General features: G+C 37.9%; 1 protein-coding gene across 1 annotated transcript; it reads right to left on the bottom strand.

Annotated features, from left to right (window-relative positions):
• Positions 1 to 80: 80 nt before the first annotated feature.
• LOC120345967 (serine/threonine-protein kinase greatwall-like) lies at positions 81 to 17,633 on the bottom strand. Its single transcript, XM_078115279.1, has 20 exons — positions 17,392 to 17,633; positions 16,320 to 16,457; positions 14,517 to 14,656; positions 13,710 to 13,798; positions 13,357 to 13,469; positions 13,126 to 13,269; positions 12,565 to 12,706; positions 11,680 to 11,772; positions 10,505 to 10,713; positions 9,866 to 10,019; positions 9,202 to 9,477; positions 8,617 to 8,718; positions 8,080 to 8,124; positions 7,312 to 7,492; positions 6,512 to 6,580; positions 5,531 to 6,110; positions 3,444 to 3,627; positions 2,584 to 2,745; positions 1,611 to 1,712; positions 81 to 1,264 (listed from the first exon to the last, which is right to left on the bottom strand). Exons 1-20 carry the CDS (start codon positions 17,569 to 17,571, stop codon positions 1,128 to 1,130), a joined length of 3,240 nt encoding a protein of 1,079 aa, XP_077971405.1. The 5' UTR covers positions 17,572 to 17,633; the 3' UTR covers positions 81 to 1,127.
• Between the last annotated feature and the right edge of the window lie 1,052 nt (positions 17,634 to 18,685).

Below are 18,685 nucleotides of genomic sequence, written 5' to 3'. Positions count from 1 at the left end.
GAAACTCGTCGCCAATTTTACAGCTTGGCAAATGTTTACAAAATTTACTGACTCAAATACAATGAAACCGTTAACTCAGATTCATTTTAAATGCCATTTTATTTATTTAGACAAGACTAGTTAATATTACACGCAACATAGTATAGATAAAAATGGTGGCAAAATAGATATTGGCAGTGAAAAAGCATCACAGAACCTTGGGAATTCATTACTCGGAAAATTACATGAAGTGACAACTTTGGGCGGTGGGTTTGTTTAAATTGACAAGAATATTGGCCAAGTTTGACAGATTGAAATATGGCTGTGGTCTGTGGTTTGTAGCTCTTTATTCCGGTAGTGATTAAGATTTTCAATCTCAGTGAAAATCACCAATATCCAACAATATAATAGGACGTAGTGGTTCATCATGTGAGTTTAGACTTTTCTCTGTCCTGAGGTAAATGTGAAATATTGTGGTGTATTCGAGATGCGGCAGGTTATTCTTATTGAATAAAAAAACGTGATATATATCTGACACATGGCAACAAAACATATTGCATTAAATTGTATCAGTGTTAAAAAATGTATGGAACAGTTCCATATCTGATGACATGACTAGCAGACATGGATTGTAAGGTATTATAATGGGTAACATTCAATTTGAATTTGATTCTTGACAAATAACAATTTGAATGCTGATTCAGGTACTACATGTTCGATTTTAGACAACATATAATAATTGGGCCATTGTAAATAAACCCGCAAAATCTGTGGCAACTTGTTGTTTCAAATATAACATACAATAACTACTGAGAGAAAAGGCAGCAAAAATCAGGTAACAGATGATAAGCATGGACAATGGAAACAAAATTTAGTGCGACTCGTCATAAAAAAGCAGCTCATAATGACTTCGGCAGTGTGGAAAATAGTTGCGAATTACAAGGCAATAACTTAAGCAGTGTAGTAAATGCCTTCAAAATTTTATGTGACATATGATAACTTGAACAGTGTGAAGGATTGCTGAAAAAAATCTGGACGTTAACTTGGACGTTGCTTTGGCAGAGCAATCTAATAAAAAATGGCTGAATAAACTGGGATCAAAAAATGATCACATAATGTTTTTACTTCCTTTATGTCTGCGTGGTTATTTATTCACCCCGGTCCTTGTTCCTGGGATCAAAATATGCCGTATCCGTATCATTGTCCGGCGTCGGCACAAACTGCGGGGTTATGGAGGTCAAATCAGACCAGTTGAGGGAGCCAAAGAGCTCAGAGCCACGAATATCTAAACATAAATAAAAAAAACTCTCATTGAACAGAATAAGAATATTGGTTTGATTCTGAAAGAGGGAGGAGGGATGACAGTATCTATGAGGACTTAGCTGGGCTTCCCAATGTTTTCAACTGCACCAGTGGAGGATAACTAATGGATACGTGATGTAATTGTAATCTACTTGCGCTTTCATTGAACAACCTAGGACAGATTTATACAGAGGAAAATAACACAACATATATAATGAGCTCTCAAGATAGGCAGGCAGGGTAATAATGAAAGTCACTGGTTTGCAGAGGTAGCTGTCACCAATGGTTCTGATGGCAAGAAGTCAGAATTAGACACTTTATTCTCCTACCTTTAGAATTCCCTCTTTCATCTGGATTCAGAGTCAAAAGTTTTAAAATCAGTGAGGTTGCTGATTCGGATAAGGCTTCGTCACCTTCTGGCCATTCCATCTCTGTAGGAAAGAAGGTATTTACTTAAAAGTAAGTAAATGGAGTAAATGAGACTCATCTCTGAGCAGAGCAAAGTCTTGGGCACTCACTCATAAGTACAGGAGACTCATCTCTGAGCAAAGTTATTGGCATCTCTGAGTAATGTCACATATAGAAGTAAAAGACACTCATCTTCGAAGAAAGTTACTGGCAATGATTAAAATGCAAAACCTACTAAAGCTATATAGCAGGGTTTCCCGACCGGGGGCTTCGTGGCCCCCTAGATCAGGGTGGTCCAAACCCAGACCGTGCCCCGCGTCGCATTCGGAGAGGAATCAAAACATCGCATTTCGTGTTGTTTCGTCATAAAATTAACCAAAAAGTCTTTTGACATATTGTTGCATCACTAATGTCACTGAATTGACTAGTGTTATGGCTTACTGAGGCAACTAGCGAAGTTAAATGATCGTAGTTCTTGGCACTATTGTGGCCCGCGAACAATGCAAAAGTAATTTTATGGCCCGCGGAGCTGCCAATCCTGGACCACCCTGCCCTAGATGCAGTTCACAGTCACACACCTAGGCGAAAAACTGATTTAACCTTTTTCTTACAAAGAATTTCCTGTCCTTTCCAGTAGTTTCATTGCTTGATAAGGTTATTTCACTTTGATGAGCATGAATTGTTCAAACATAATGGGACTTGGAACCCACCTATCAAAATAACAATCCCAATACCACTGGAATGATAAAGAGGGACTATAAATCCTTGAACCCCCGCGGAAAGGGGCCACGGGCCTTAAAAGGTTGGAATCACTGCTATATAGGATTATGTTGCTGCATTACGGCATTACGCACTCAGTAACATCGAATGACCTTGGCCACATCAAACACTTACCTCGATTTAAAATATTTGTGAATATTTTATCAACGGTCGAATCATTGAATGGGGGAAAGCCGACTAAAAATTCATAAAAACAAACTCCGAGCGCCCACCAATCCACTGCATTGCCATGTTGTTTGTGAAGTAGCAACTCTGGTGCCAGATAGTCTGGGGTTCCTGTGAAAAGAGATAATTGTGAATGGTTACACTCTGTACAAACAGAGAATAATATTTGAAAATTTCTATATTTGAAAGAACAGACACAATACCTGCCCAATTTATGACATACTGAGTTATTACCCCAGTAGTGCAGGACTATACACAAAAAGATTGACTCTTGGATATGGAGCCGTTACTGATATTTTTTCAAAGATGCGATGGTTAACTAATCCTCAAAAGAAAATTAAAAACGGTACTCCTGAAGTATGCGCACCAAGATATCGCATAACCTGAACACTAACCTTTTTGAGCCATATTGGTGCATACTTCAGGAGTACTGTTTTTAATTAACTTATCCTCAAAAGAAAATTAAATCAAATTAAATCAAAAAAAAAAACATATGTGAATGATTAGTGTAGTGAGTGATGATATATTATACAACAAGAGATTGTCTTGGTATCTCAGTTTACCCATATCAGACACGCCACCTTACAAAGGCAATGTCGAACCGACACCTTTTCTTCTGAGAATATTATGTGCATATGTGTGGCCTTTTTCAAAGCAAAGACATGACAAACGTTTTATAAACGTCATAATGATGAAATTTTTATTCAAAGAGTTATAATTAAAAAACAACGACATGATTTATATTTATAACATTGCTGAGCTATGAAGAACACAAAATAACGGAATGCAAACTACAAATATCCTTTTACCCAAAATTCTCGATTCCGCTTGTGATTGTTTTCTTTTGACACTTTTTGGGGTTCGCAGAGGAGTCGGTTTGGGAGCCATGTGTCTCATCGGGGTTAACTGTCGCAATGGGGTTCTTTGTTTTGGAGTGTTGAAACGGATACGGTTGACTGATCGAAATCCGAATGCTGGTTGCGGACCTGTATTCTGATAAAAAAATATTAATCAGAAACAGAAGGCAAATGGCCCATGTGTGGGCAAGATCCGATAATCTACTTTTCAGAATACATTCCTAATTAATAGTTCCTTTGTGAAAGTGAACTTCTTATTTCCGTTTTGGAATAGAAAAAATGGAAATTTTTAGGGTCAGGAGCTGATGATTCAATTACTTAATTGGGATTTATTTTTCAATTACTTTGGGAAGCAGTCGACTGAGAATCTTATCTACCCAGACTCTTCAGATTTTAAAAGTATGTACAAACAGCAGCTCAGATAATGAATTCAGAGTCTGGCACTTTTACTGGCTTGGAAACCCGGAAAAGACCTTTATTCTTATAAAATGTCCATGAATTAGCACATTTATATATGGGTTGAAAAAAATTGATGCAATTCTGTAAAAAAAACAGAGCCAGGCATGGGTGAGTTAGGATAATCTACTATTCAGAATTAGGATAGGCCATCATTTTTATCCCGGGCAAAGGAAAGCTTATAAGACGGCTTAATCATATGAAGAACCTTGGCCTCTTGTCCGGTTACCAGTCCATGTCGGGTATGGGATTAGTTAGCCCGTTACTTGTTTTGAGATGAATGAACTTGATGGTGAAGGAAGCCGTAACCGACCAGCAGTTACATGAACAAGAACCAACCTACGGTGGCAAGGAGTCCAGCAATTCCCTTGCACATTATTATCCCTATTGGTATTCGAACCAGTGAACCCTGGCAGAGTAATCAGAGGTGCGAGGGCATATTCCTGATGCTTAGCATGATGTATCACCACTAGGGCTGGGAATGGTTAACCGATTTCATATGGTTAACGGTTATGATTTATTTTAACCGTTAACTGACATCTCAGGTACAGATCATCTTTATACCGTACAATTTCGTCAAATATGATTACGTCATCGCAAATTTATCTCTTGTGGCGTTTAATTTAAAAAAATATTACTAACTGTGTGGGTAAGGTATCAATAAATGTGAAAAATAATGGAAGCACCAAGGTTGCTAATAATGAAAATTTACAATGATGAATTCAGAATCAGTTTTCGGTCGATTTCGAAATATATTGTTCACGATTTCATTGCAAAATCGGATATTCAATGTCATACAACAAGTGTGCAGTTGATGCCGTTTTTCTTTATGATAGATACCTCGATGTAGAATTTGCACATAGAACACTCAAAATTTGTCACATAAATGACGTTTAACAACGGAATCAGATATTCTAAAATATTTCCATATGCGCGAACCACGCTGCCTATCTTTTGCAGCAGAGGAATCATGAAACTATCTCGATTCGTGAATAAATTTGAGCGATACCGGGATACAAACACGCGAAATTGCTTTATAACCATTGTGACGTAACAAGCTGAAATTATAATTATTACGTCAAACGCCAGCGGCGGTTAACCGGTTAATTTTACCCCGTTAACGGTCAAAGTGTTTTCCCCAAAATTCCCAGCCCTAATCACCACACTAATCATACTATTCTAGTTTCAAATACGAAATGTGAAATTATAAATCCAAGACATGTTCGGCACTTTGTTTTCAGATGGGTGCAAACATTGGATATAATTCTGCGACAACAGAGAGATAGTGATGGCCGACGTGTAATTTACTATTCTGAATATATTTGAAATATAAGTAGTTTTGAATATCGAATTTATTTTTCAAATAAGGTAATTTTAATTTAAATGCAATGCAGAATAGCTGAAACATCCGGAATTATACATATGATAAAAAATTTAACACATTGAATATAATTTCAAGTGTATTGGGAAATCTTTTTCATTTTTGACCTCCCTAATTTCAGTGACATGCTGGGCTTACAGACTGGTTTGCCGAGGATTCGAAACAGCTGAAAGAACCAGTTAAGAACAAGCAAGTTAGTTACCTTAGGGTTAGGAGTGCAGTACGCTGCGGCAGAGTTGGGTGGAACGCATCCTGAAGTCATCAGCGAAAGCGGAATTCCGTTATCCTGGTTATTTTCGGATAAATTCTTTCGATTAGGTGTGTGGAATGAGTTTCTATACTGCTGTCTAGCACGATTGGGAGTTTTGTCCGATTCAAACGAAAAATGACTAGATTTTGAGAACGATGGTATCGGGGAGTGAATTATATCAAGTTTGGGTATACGCAATAGCTCCTCCCGATGGCCAAATATCATATTATCTTCCGCGAATGTGACTGAAGTCCGTTCAACAGTGGGTTTAGTTTCAGTTGCTTTGGATAGAACAACTTCTGGTGCAGAAGAGTTGGCAGCAATAGACTCCAGACCAGACTTAGCGATAGACTCTGATGCAGTTATTATGATAGCCTCCGGTGCAGTCATATTTACTCCACGGTTGACCGATTTTTGTTGGATTGGTGACACATCAATTGTCTGTGTATGTGGCGGGGATAGAGCGCCACATAGTGGATCTATCACCAATGAACTGTCCAAATCTTCAAACTTCAGCGGAATGCTGCTTGCTCTATAAATAAACAAAATGCGCTGAGTCAGCAAAATCAATATGACAAGGATCAGCCATAAGCAAAAGAGAATTTTCAATCTTCAATCTAATATATGTAATTCACTACCCCATAGCTGTTTTCCTGTGTGCATTGACTTAAATTTCCTGAAGTCTCTTTGTCAAACAACATAATTCTACATGATTTCAGTAGTGTTTCGCATCTCAGTAGTCGCCCCCTAACTTTGCTTCGAAATAAGTCTCATTTACCTCTGAGTGAGTGCCTATAACTCTGCTCAATAAGCAGTCTTTATTACTTCTGAGGGAGTGTCTGTAACTTTGCTCAGAGATAAGTCTACTTAATTCTGAGTGAGTACGTATGCTTTGAGTAAACAATATTAGGAAGAAAAGAAAGTAAACGTTACCTTGTGGAGTCAAGATGTGTGATCCCACTTTCAACGCTGATCCGACGTTTCACGTTCGCACTTTCGAGTCTGACAATGACAATACATTGGTTGAATTGTAAGTTTAATATGTTAGTGCAGTGGTTCCCAAACTTTTTAGAGTTGGAACCCACTATTTATTACCACAGCTTATGGCGACCCATTTAACTTTTTATGACATAGCACAGAACACAGCAATGGCTAATCATCGCAAAACTACCGTGTTTCGTATTCGAGTCGCCACCGATCCTAATAACCAGTATAATTAATCAAAACTTTTTACATCTTTTCACGACTCACTGAGATTCCTTTTCGCGGGGTCATGACCCATAGTTGGGGAACCACTGTGTTAGTGTGTAATGGTCTGGTGCGGTGGTTCTCAACCTTTTTTGTTAAATTTCTCCATTTGCATATTTAAGAACTCTTATAAAAACTACTTTAGTTGTTCAATCTTATCATTTAAATATATGAGTGTGAGGGCCTAGTGCAGAGGGTACGAATTTGGGTCCATGAACACCCAGGGGTACACAGACATAGTTTCATGCTCATTCATACATCATACCACTGATTACCCTGCCTGGGTTCACCAGAGTTTATTTTTTCATGAAAGATAACCATGCATGTAAACAATACTGATTTTCAATTAATTGGCGGGTTATCCCTTCCACACCATTCTTGGACTGTTAACCTACCAAAAGTTGTCAACCATTCTATTATTGGCTCATCCCATCAGCTTTCCTATCTCTCTGAAAAACATGGATTTTTTTGAGAAATCATCTCACCTGTCTTCGTCCCATGGTGCAGTGAATGAGGAGTCTTCTATGTTGCCACGGACAACCTCGACTGATCCATCAATACATTGGAATGGAGTAGAATGTGTTGGGATCATCGATGATGCGTGAAGGTCAGAGGTCATGAATGAGCTTAAATCTTCATGAGACGTGTTATGAGAGTTATCTTTTTCTGAAAAGCAAAGCATTCTGAGTAAAATTAGAACAGGCACTTAATTACAATCACTGAACAGAGCTTGTTGAAACCAACGTTCCATCTAAGCTGCGCAGCTGCGAGGCCGCGCAGCTGGCCGAGAACTCTCGCGCAGTACTTTCGTTCTGCATAAGTATTGACAACAAGACAAGTTAAACCCATACTTTCAATTTTCCGCGCAGACCTTTTTTTTGGAGTTCACATGGCCTTCTATTCCGTGCAATTAAGCAAGATCTTAGAGGGAACGTTGGTTGAAACTCATTGATGTAAAATTTTCACTTCATAAATAAATGTATGACTATAAACTTGACTAAGTTTGAAAAAATACAAGTCATATAGCCTCTCAGGAGATGCTATTATCTCAACATAATTGGTCAAATAGCTAATGAGAGAAGTAACTTTTGTTAACAATGATAGCAACACAAAAGCAACAACAAATCAATTCAGGGAGATTCATCGGTCCGCTTTGTTTCCGTGTTCTTCTGGAAGACACGTTGATATTTGACTGCCAATAAGTCAAACCGCGTCATCTCAAATATAATATTTTGACTAATCTATCCACATACCTGCATAGGATGAGAATGGCAGCTTGCCTTGGTTGTCTTTTACACCTGTGATGAAATATCAATATTAACACAACTGGCTTCTATGATCACCCTTATCTTCAAATGCTAAAAATAAATGGCCCAGTAATTGATAGAAGAGCGATTTTGTGTCTGAATTGCTGGTTGTTTTTCTAACAAATTCTTAGATGGCTGATTATTCACAGTTGGCTGAGCATGATCAGTGATTTTATCAGTTACAGATGACTGATCATGACCAACCAGCTGTTCTCGTGAGTTGAGTGCTAAGTCAAAGTTTCCAGAAACGCAGATTAAGTTCACTGAGCATTTTCAGCAGATAATTAAAAAAGCCTTCCCTACGCCAAGTTTAATAGTTTTCAAAAATTGATTTTCTTGGAGCTTGAGTTCAGAGTCAAAACTTTTTTCAACCCAATTCGGTGCCAATATCTAAATGGCCCAGATAGTTGATTCGAAGTTTGGCGTAAATTTTTCACGGCTCCACAAGACTGGTTCGTAGAAACCAGAAAGTAAAACATCTACCTTTATTTAAACTTGAATTATTGCTCTTCGGTGACTTCGCTTCGAATGATAATTCTTGGAAACTTGCGTCAACATCAGAGATTGATTGCTCCACATCAGAAGCTGCAGAAGAGATGAATTAATAGTCAGAGAAAAATTCGTGGAATATAGAGATGTCAACAGACGATGATCACAGCGTACACATTACTAGATCGTTTAATGTGTTTGCGTGCACAGTAATTTATAAAATGTGGTGCCAGCCTAGTTAAGTCTAAGAACTTATTGGTACAAATTTGGCTTTTATTTACCATTAGCAATGCTGATCAGTGATCATAAACAGTTACCAGTCACCACAAAGAACAAAATATAAAGCCAGACATACATGTTGCCTCTGCCATACCAAAGTATGACTTCTGGAGCAGTATTTATAACCAGGAAGTTTCCTCCAGTGGTTTTACCCATAATGCAATACCATCATGCTGTGCTGTCATTGGTCAGTTTTACAGTGGGAAATAAGATTAGAGCACAGTTATCCCAATCACTTGGACGTAATGAAAATGAGATCATAAGTTAACACCCTCCCTGGGGTAGAATATTGAAAATTACCTGATATATTTACTGACACATCAGCACATTTAGCTTCCTCATTGGGGCAAAGGTCAGGGCTTTGAGAGCAAATCGAGTCATCATGAAGTCCATGTAGTGTTTGTAGTCTAGACTCATTCCTGTCACCTAGTGGTGCATCGAGTCTCGGCCAAGATCGAGAAAACCTTGATTCATCATGCATGAAATTTATATTTGATATTTCCGTTGTTAATCCTGTGTGGCTTCTTGAAAGCAACCGACGACGTTTGGCTGGCGGAATCAGCATTCTCGGAGACACTGTAGAATAGTTAGTGGAATATTGTTTTTATATGTATAACGCTTACGCTCCAAACAAGCAATGATGGTCTTTATTAATCATATTTTAATATTCCGAATACATCCTGAAATAACACAAGAAGTAAACTTGCGATTTTTGACTGTAATATGTTAGGTTTTTCATGTTTATCCCGAGGAGAGGAAAGCCAATAAGATGGCCTAATCATACGGGGAAACACGGCCTCTTGTCTGGTTACTAGTACATGCCAGGTATGAGATTAGTTAGCCACGTCCTTTATAACCTTCATGCTCTCTATGAGCAAACAACTTCGCTGCCTCCTGGAGGCTTTCCCTCACCCGCTTCCAGTTTTTTTTTCACCTAAATAACCTGTAGAATTAATCATCAAACCTTTGTTGAACTTTTTTTCCTGTTCCGGTTCAACATATACAGGTTCAGAGGTCATTTTCTTGTCATCATCAGAGGAAATACGTCGATGTTTCCGAGCAATCATCGGGGATACAGGACAACTCACAGATTGCGGACGAACTATTGGGTGACAATTCTGAAATATATAAGATGACTTTCATAAAATTATTTTAAAGTCTCCATGTTGCCCAACAAGGTTCCAGACAAGCAGTGAAACAGCTTATCGAAATCAAAGTTAAGTTTTTGAAGGAATCTGAATCTTTCTGCTTCAGCATTATCTATCTAATTTATTACAACATTGCATGCAGTGGTGAGTATGAGCTTTATATTTCAACCTGCGAATTCTTCATAAGAATTGTCGTAAATTTGAAATGTTCTTGGAGGCCAGAACTGTGGAGCCAGAGAAAATTTACAATTCGCTCCCAACCCCGGGTTGAGGAAAATTTTGAATCAGGCTTTAGTTTTCAGAATTTAATCTTTTATAACAAAGACTTTGGCGTATGCAAGTCCAGAATGCCTAGTCAACTCAATGCATTTTTAATTATATTAGAAAGTTTTGACTTATTGCCATTGAAAGTGAGAAATACCCAATCAGACACCGCACTCGTGTTAAAAACACACCTCTTTGTCAGATTCGTGGAATACTTCGTCGTGCGGATCTTTGTTACATGACCCGTCATGCATGGACGCTTTGTCATCTGCTTCAAATGGAATGCTAATCAGTCGACTATCTGGTGACATCGCAAAATCACTAGGTGTCGCTATTGTAGAAGCGCATGACATACTTCGAGATACCGCACAAATCGATGCCGTGATTGACATTGCAGAGTCTGAAATGAGCAAATATTCAGTAAGGATTGATACTCCCAGGCCATCAGAAGAGGAGTAAGATAGAACTATCCAATGGAAACTGTATATTATTTACAGAAGTTACGGACAAATACTAAGGGCTACTGAAATAAAATAGAACTATCGTGACACATTAACACGCACTAGATCAGAAGTAAAGAAGATTCATCTCTATTCTCTAAGCAGAGTCACGACACTACCACACAAATGCCTAGAGCGAGTGAAAAAGTAAACTATACCCTAATTCAGTTATCAGCTTGTGGCCACCAAACAATCGCAAGCTCTCTATTTAAAAAACGCAATTTTTTGAAAATGCCCATCTCTAGTACGGATAGATGTGACGTTTAAGGAATGGTAATCTACCATAATCTGGGGAAGCACTTAACACTCACTCAGGCTGTTTACAGTTTGAATAGTTCATAATTTGTACATAAATGCATAAAGCATGCAAATATTTTCCATGAATAAAAAACACTTATTAGGCAATACATAATTACAAAGTCTCAAAGTTATGAAACCAATAGTTAGAGCAGGGGTGGGCAAAGTTTTTCTGCAGGAACCACATTTGGAAAAAAACTAACGGTAATCTTTGGCCAGAATTTTAAACATAAAACATATCAAACTAAAGATCTTGAAAGTAATATATCAGATGACAAAGTAAAATCATTTTATTTGACAAAGCAAAGTGACCTTTTACCAATTAATATTCATGAAAAGCAAGATGTCAAATCTAAATTTTGTGTAAAAATTTCACAAGAGTAACAAACAAAATGCTTTAGCGTGCCGAATTTTGCCCATCCTTGTGTTAGAGTAAGCTTCCAATGGTCAAATAAATCTGAATTTTGTGTGTAGTAATTTCACAAGAGCGCGGGACCAAATATAATGCTTCAGCGTGTCGTATTTTGCCCATTCTTGGGTTAGATAGAGTAAGCTTCCAATGTTCCTACCTGAATTTTCCAACCTGCTTTTAATCCAAGTCCTTTCACTCAGTGGAGTCCGCAGATCTCGAACACAAGTTCCGCTGATGGACCCAATCGGACCTGAGAAAAAAAGAGAAATTAAACGTTATGATCAGTTATTAAATGTTAAAAAAGTAGATTTATCTGTCCATACCATTATGTTTACCAACCAATTTCCAACCAAAAAGATAGAAGATTAATTATCAATTTACGCTAGTCAAGCACCCTACTCAACTTGGCTGGTTGACCAACCTAGTCAAAACACAAGTCGATTCAATGACACTAGTGATGTAACAAAGAATTTTCCTGGTTATTTTCATGACAACAACAAATGTAATTTTTTGATTACCATCCAGTGAATGCGACGCGGGCCATGGTGGGGACCAACCTGATCTAGGCTAGACATGACTAGCATCAGTACACTCAGTTAGGGATCTCAGTTTCAAATCCCATCCTCGTATCTAAATTAATTAGAATTGGTGTGCAATACCAAACTCAAAAAGATTCCCTTTCCTTCAATAGGGGTATCTCCTTATGTATTGTTGAATATCAGTAGGTGCTTATACAGGGCCTTGTTCAGAGCAGAATGCACGAATAAGTACATTATAAATATAAGCTATCAACAGCTTTAAACTGTGTCCATGTGTCATCTTATTGCGTATGTATCAGCTTCCCCTACGAAAGAATAAATATGAAATTCCTAAGCTGTTATTCAGTTTAAATCACAGGTATATGATCTTGAATTCGAACCTTACATGCATACTGTCTCACTTGATTCTGTGGCAGCATCGACAGACAATGACGAACCTATGGAATCGGAATCTCTAAATTACACATTCCACTCCAAACAAGACAATCATTCAATAATCTCACCTCTGTCTCTAACAACCTCACTGCAGGGCGGAGTCTCAAATATTTCCGAACTTTGGCGTCGGCTTGAAGATCCTCCCCCAGTAGATGGCGGTGTTACATGTTCGGGTGAGAACCCCCCACAACTTTCTTGAGATCTGGAACGCTGAATTATGAACCAATTCAAAATAGTGAATTTACATGACGTAATAACATAATGCATGTATGCTTGATGGAAGCCAAATGTGATTTTTCTATTCAAATTATTCTAAAATCTGAATTATTCAAAAATCAAGAATTAAAAATTAAAATACCAGATTCCAAGTAAGTATAAGTAGGCTACATATGCCTGACTGTCAGTATTTCGATGCTGGTAAGCTTTAGCGACACATTACTTGCGCAGGATGTAAAAATATTATCCAGTGGTCTCATTGTGATAGTTTCATCTTTAGGCAAAGTTATGGGCTTCCACTGAAATGCCAACTTGTACTAGGTGGGACTATATTAAATCATAGCATAGAAGTAATAGAAACTCGACCAAGCAAAGTTATGTGCAAACGCTAAAGTGCGTATCTTACTACAAACCTTATGGTTGATGGCAATCAGTGGGCTGTCAATAGCAGGAGCATATCTTGCATTCTCCAGTGAAATTCTACGATGGCCGGCTACGTATTTGCGTGGAGGTCTGGATGGCAACGCTGGACTCCCAACGCTACCAGGAGAGCTTTGCTGAAAAATGAGTTGAACGGTAAGTGGTTCTTACCTTATCTTTACCTGCGATACAGACAACTAACCCAAACAACTCATTTTACTTACGAAGTTGAAGTTGGAAATCAGCGACACAACTTGTCCGGGAGTTCTGTAATATTCAAGGTTAGCCAGTCTGCTTCCAACTGATGGGGTTTTGGCCAGATCTGATATGCTGAGATCTGCAAGATGATGTTCATTGTATGAGTTCGACAATGGTTTTGGACCGAGGGCAAAAATTTATTAAGGGTTCATGCAATCAGTAATCAGTCATGACGTCTTACACAATCCCATATAAAAACTTATTCCTATACCCGGCCTGATAACCAGTGATGGCTACTATCATCTTCCCTCTCCTCCATCCTATGCAGGGGAGCGTCAAACAGAAAACATGGCAAATCCAATAAAACTGATAATTTTACCTCTATCCAGAGAGACTGTCGCAAGTCCGAAGTCTGTCAGTTTAATGTGACCTTCCTTGGTAATCAGCATATTGTCTGGTTTGAGATCCCTGAAATAAGATGAAAAATATCATTGGCTGATTTAGGTCAAAAGGTCACATATTTTGCACAAAAGATAAAGGTTGAAATTCAGTGAACTGGGATCCAATTTGGAGAATGCCGTGGTTCTGTGCTAACATAACACTCTTTATACAGGTGGTTACAATTTCAAAATTTTGTTATGACTTTCGCAATCTATATTAACCAGGTTAGTTCAATCAGTGTTTGAGAATAGAATAGAATTTACATAGATATCCCGAGGAGAGAAAAGTCTATAGGACGACCTAAACATATGGTGCACCATGGCCTCTCGTCTGGTTACCAGTCCAGGTCGGGTGTAGGGTTAGTTAGCCAGTTGTTAGTTTCCGGAAGCATGGACTTTTGCTTTTTTACTTTTTTTAATAATCCTTTATATGCCTATATTTGAAATTTAGAATTCGATAATCACCCTGGTACTAACTGGTCGGTCATGGCTTCCTCCACCATCAAGTCCATGCGTTTGAACAAAACAACTGAATAGGTATTCCCATACCCGACCAGTAAACGGGCAGAAGGCTATGCGATTAAACTCTGTCAGTTTTCCTCTAACTAGGATAAAATCTTATATAATTCCCAAAAATTGGAAGCTGATTTCAGCTCTGGCTGTTATATCGATAATAATATGTCGGACTTCACAATTCCGGTTATTCCGATCATCCTTCCCATATTTACACCTATTCATTCACTCACCTATGCACTATCCCATGGTTATGCAGATATTCCAAAGCCAGCGTAGCTTCCGCGATGTACAGAACAGCCATCTCTTCATCAAAATATCCAAGAACGCTAATTAAACTTTTTACATCCCCCCCAATCACGTACTCCATGATCTGAAAAGCAACATTTCTTGACTTATTTGCTCACACAAAGATTTCCAATGTAACTTGAGTAGGATTTTCCAAAATAACGCTTACCGGTAATTCACATATTTTGGTTCAAATAAGATCACGGGTAGGCAGGCACTGATGTAGCTAGTATTTTCGAAAAGATCACATTGGCATTGCCCCATAATAATAACTAGTCAATGTAGTCAGCAATTAGGGATGTCCAAGCGAACCAAATATTCGAAATCAAATCGCAAATTATTCGAATCGTTTTTCAGCTAATTTCCGAATTGCTAAAATTAGGTACAGAAAGCGGAAACCACCTTTGCAGGACGTTTCTCATCGGACAAGCAGTGGTCCATGTAGTCAGCAATACCAACACATTTAAATCTCAGTCATTGAGCCCAAAGATACCGATAGACACCCTGATATAGCCTACTGTCATCAGCTTAAATTGAGATGTGTACATATTTTTACATGAAGCTTTCATTCCTTTCACCGAAACATGGCTCTGGGTGAGCAGTTGTTCCTAGGCATGGAGCTACTTCATTTAGAAGGATTGGACTCTTTCTGATTCCATACTACTGCCTATCCGATTTATTACACTCTAGGATTTGTACCAATGATTTTTAAACACAGCTCTATGTAAGCAGTTATTCCCAATGGCCGGCAACCAACTTGTTTATGTTAAACAAGTTCATGGACCCCATCTTGTGCCATATTTGGGAAACACGAAACAATGGAGTCTTATGAGAAATTTTCTTCGTGTTGTTGTACCAAATCGAATAAATCAGCTGTCATAAGGGCTAGAATGAAGCCGAAGGGTGGGTTTTGAACTTTAAGCTATATGCTACTTAAATATATAACGCAATTAGGAATAAAAAACTATCTAATGGGTTAAATTTGGCCACAAACACAACGTAGAACCATTTTTGGTCATTTTTTCAAAGATTTTATAGTGATACACCAATTTGACGCTGTAAAATGTCTTCGCAACAATCATACAATGTCATTTGTTCTTCTAGCGCAGCTTGGAGCTTGACAGACGAAAAATGTAAACCAGAAAATAGAAACAGCCATTGAAGCGAAGTTGAGTCGGCCGGTAATTTCGACGAATAAATACAGCTTTTCATCTGTGATGTTCCTAGGCATGGGAATTGTCAAATGGTTGATTATGACGATTGGAAATGCCAACTTACTTCAGAAGCAACTCGGAACTGGTATACTTGTCTTCAAGGACAATTTAATGTACTGTAAATGTAATTTGGCAAACATGGAAGAATATCAACGTGTTAGGCTAAGATTCTCCTTCAAAACGCGACCTTCTAAATTTTTCTACCTAAAATATTAGTGAAAATAATAGGTATGTTTCAATGATTGTGTGCAAACTTCTCATAAGGCGTCGTGTTGGATGGCCGAGAACAATAGGCACAAGATGGCGTCCATTGTCGGAGCGTTGCCTCGCTTGTATCATATATACGCTTTGGTTATTCCTAGGTATGGAGCTACTTTATTCGGAAGGATTGGAATCGGCAGATTCGGCACCGCCTATCCAATTCATTACACCTTGTATCCATATCCAAGATTTTTTCAACTGCAATGCCTACATATCAAGTCCAATGCTTTAAGTTGAGGAAAAAAAGAATGAAAGTTCTGCAAAATTATTTACCAGATAAATGTCATCATGAGTCTCTAATGAATAGTACAAGTGTACAATAAACGGACTCTTGCTCAAAGCGAGGGCGTTGCGCTCACAAACGACGTTCTTCGTCATGTTTTTACGGACCATGTTGCTCTTCTTCATAACCTGTGTTGAAACAAGAGAGAAATGCTCAAATACATGTTAATAGTCAAACGAGATAGCGATCAGAGACCGCCGACTTATCGATCTAGTGGCGTGTATCCTTCGCTCTGACTCAACAGCGACACTGCGTGCCCCATCACTAATTAATTAATGACTCGCTAATTATATGACATAATTCATCCAGAATCATTAGGCTTCTGATCCGAGATATGATGAATGCACATGCAAAATTTGAAGCAGATTCATCTTCGCTTTCGTGAGATATCGCGTAACATACGAAAGTGTCTAACAGACAAACAAACAGACAAATACCTATCAACATACGGTAATCAAAATCGATAAGTAATGACTAATATGGAGACTGCAATGCGAGAAAAATTCCAATTATAAGTGAAATGAAATTATACAGAGTGGGGTATGAAAATATGCTGTGAATTATCAACAACAGCAAAATTTGGAGCAAAAACTTTAAAAAAAAAAATTAATTGCTTTTTAGTGACTTTATTAAGGATGAAAACTTTGTAATATGGAAAAGCCTTTATTTTTAATGCTAAAAATTGGCCACAGCTTACTCGTTAAGTTGACTCATTAGCTGAAAACTTTCTGCATAATGAAGGGGACTAAAGAAAGATAGTCGTTGAAATTATATTATTGAGACTACAAGAAATATAACGAGAATATCGGTCAGAGACCGAAGACTTATCGATTGAAAGTTAGGGGATCCCCCAAAACAGATTAATAACTCGCTAATTATACGACATAATTCATCCAAAATCAATAGGCTCCTGGTCCGACATTATGATTGCACATGCAAAATCTGGAGCAGATTCAATCTCGCTTTCGTGAGATGTCGCATGCATCTAACAGACAGACATACAGACAGACAAACAGACTTACCGATTAAAATCGATAAGTAACAATCTAAGCAAAGATTCACCTTTATAGCATATAGCTTGCTGTTGGTTTTTCTTTTTCCAAGCAGTACGCAACCAAATGCTCCTCGACTTATTGGTTTTAAAATAACAAAGTCGTTGACATCGGGCGGTTTAGGGGCAGCCGACATATCCATGGACTCTCCACATATGGATGCGCCAGTGTTCTCTTTTATGTCAACCATGATAATCGAAATGGAATCTCGACAAAAACCACTGGAGCATGACAGGCTAAACTGTTAATGTCTGGAAATAATTTGATAAAATTGAAAGTCAAATATGGGAAAATAGCTCTCAAAGAGTCATTGGTGCAACTATATTACAACTATATTTCTAGGATTCACAAATCACAATGAATTCATCGCAAACAAAATGCATCGTCAGTAGTTTCTTCCAAAATCAGGCACTCCTTTAGGCATCTGTAGTTGGTGTAGTTTGTTAGTTTATTAATACAGTAAAATGAAGTTGCGCAAAAAAATACAAAGAAGCGCAATCTAAAAACGTCATCATTGAATTCCTTTCGAAAAAAAATCCAATTTACAGAAGAAAAAAATTTTCTACTGTGGCATTCGAGAGTTTTTAGCAAAAAACAGGATTCTGATCATGTGACGGCCACGATTTATTTAGAATACTTAATTATTGAGACAAGCGTGTTGCAATATGACGCATCTGCCGTCATGCCAGACGCCCCTCGTTTGTGTGACACATGGGGTGTTTGTTTTATTGATCCAAATTTTGGAATTTGGATAGTGTGCCCTACCATACTGTAATAAGGTATATTTAATTTTTCAATGCTAAAATATGAAAAAGCTGTGCAAAAAATAACAAAATCACACCCTTGTAAAAACCTATTTTCTAAATGCTTCCGATTACTTTAAAAATATAAACTAGACATACACATTTTGTGAGAATCTTTTTGGCTCAAAAATAAGGCTTATACTTATGAACTTATTACAGCTTTAGACATTCAAGCAATAGCAGAATACAGGAATAGCATGGGATTTACATATAGGGTGGCCTACCCACTTTGCGGCCACGACCTATTTGCGACCATCAACTTCATCGATTAATTTAATAAGGAAAAAATTAAAGAACCGCGACGATATTTCTCACACGTTATCGTTCACTTATCCCCCGTAGTTCTGCGAAATTACACTAAAAAAAACGAACCATTTTTCATGTCGCCAACTACCCATTGTTCCTTTAAAAAAGCTTGAAAATCCTTACAAATATAAGAGATAAAGAAATGAAACTTGGCAGGTGGGTAGAGTTGTGTTTCTTTTAACCATCTTTAAAGTT

The sequence above is a fragment of the Styela clava genome, chromosome 8 (assembly GCF_964204865.1).
Source record: "Styela clava chromosome 8, kaStyClav1.hap1.2, whole genome shotgun sequence".
In the NCBI taxonomy this organism is placed as follows: domain Eukaryota; kingdom Metazoa; phylum Chordata; class Ascidiacea; order Stolidobranchia; family Styelidae; genus Styela; species Styela clava.
Note: the sequence above shows the minus strand (reverse complement) of the source record. Positions and strands in the feature narration are given on the sequence as shown.

Bases quoted from the DNA above. Each gene is read 5' to 3' on its own strand.
- LOC120345967 (XM_078115279.1), bottom strand. From the start codon at position 17,571: ATGGTTGACATAAAAGAGAACACTGGCGCATCCATATGTGGAGAGTCC. The intron at 11,773-12,564 runs GTGAGATTATTG...TTTTTTTCTCAG, and splicing joins TGAGGTTGTTAGAGACAGAG to GTCCGATTGGGTCCATCAGC. The intron at 6,111-6,511 runs GTAACGTTTACT...GTTTATTTATAG, and splicing joins ACACATCTTGACTCCACAAG to AGCAAGCAGCATTCCGCTGA.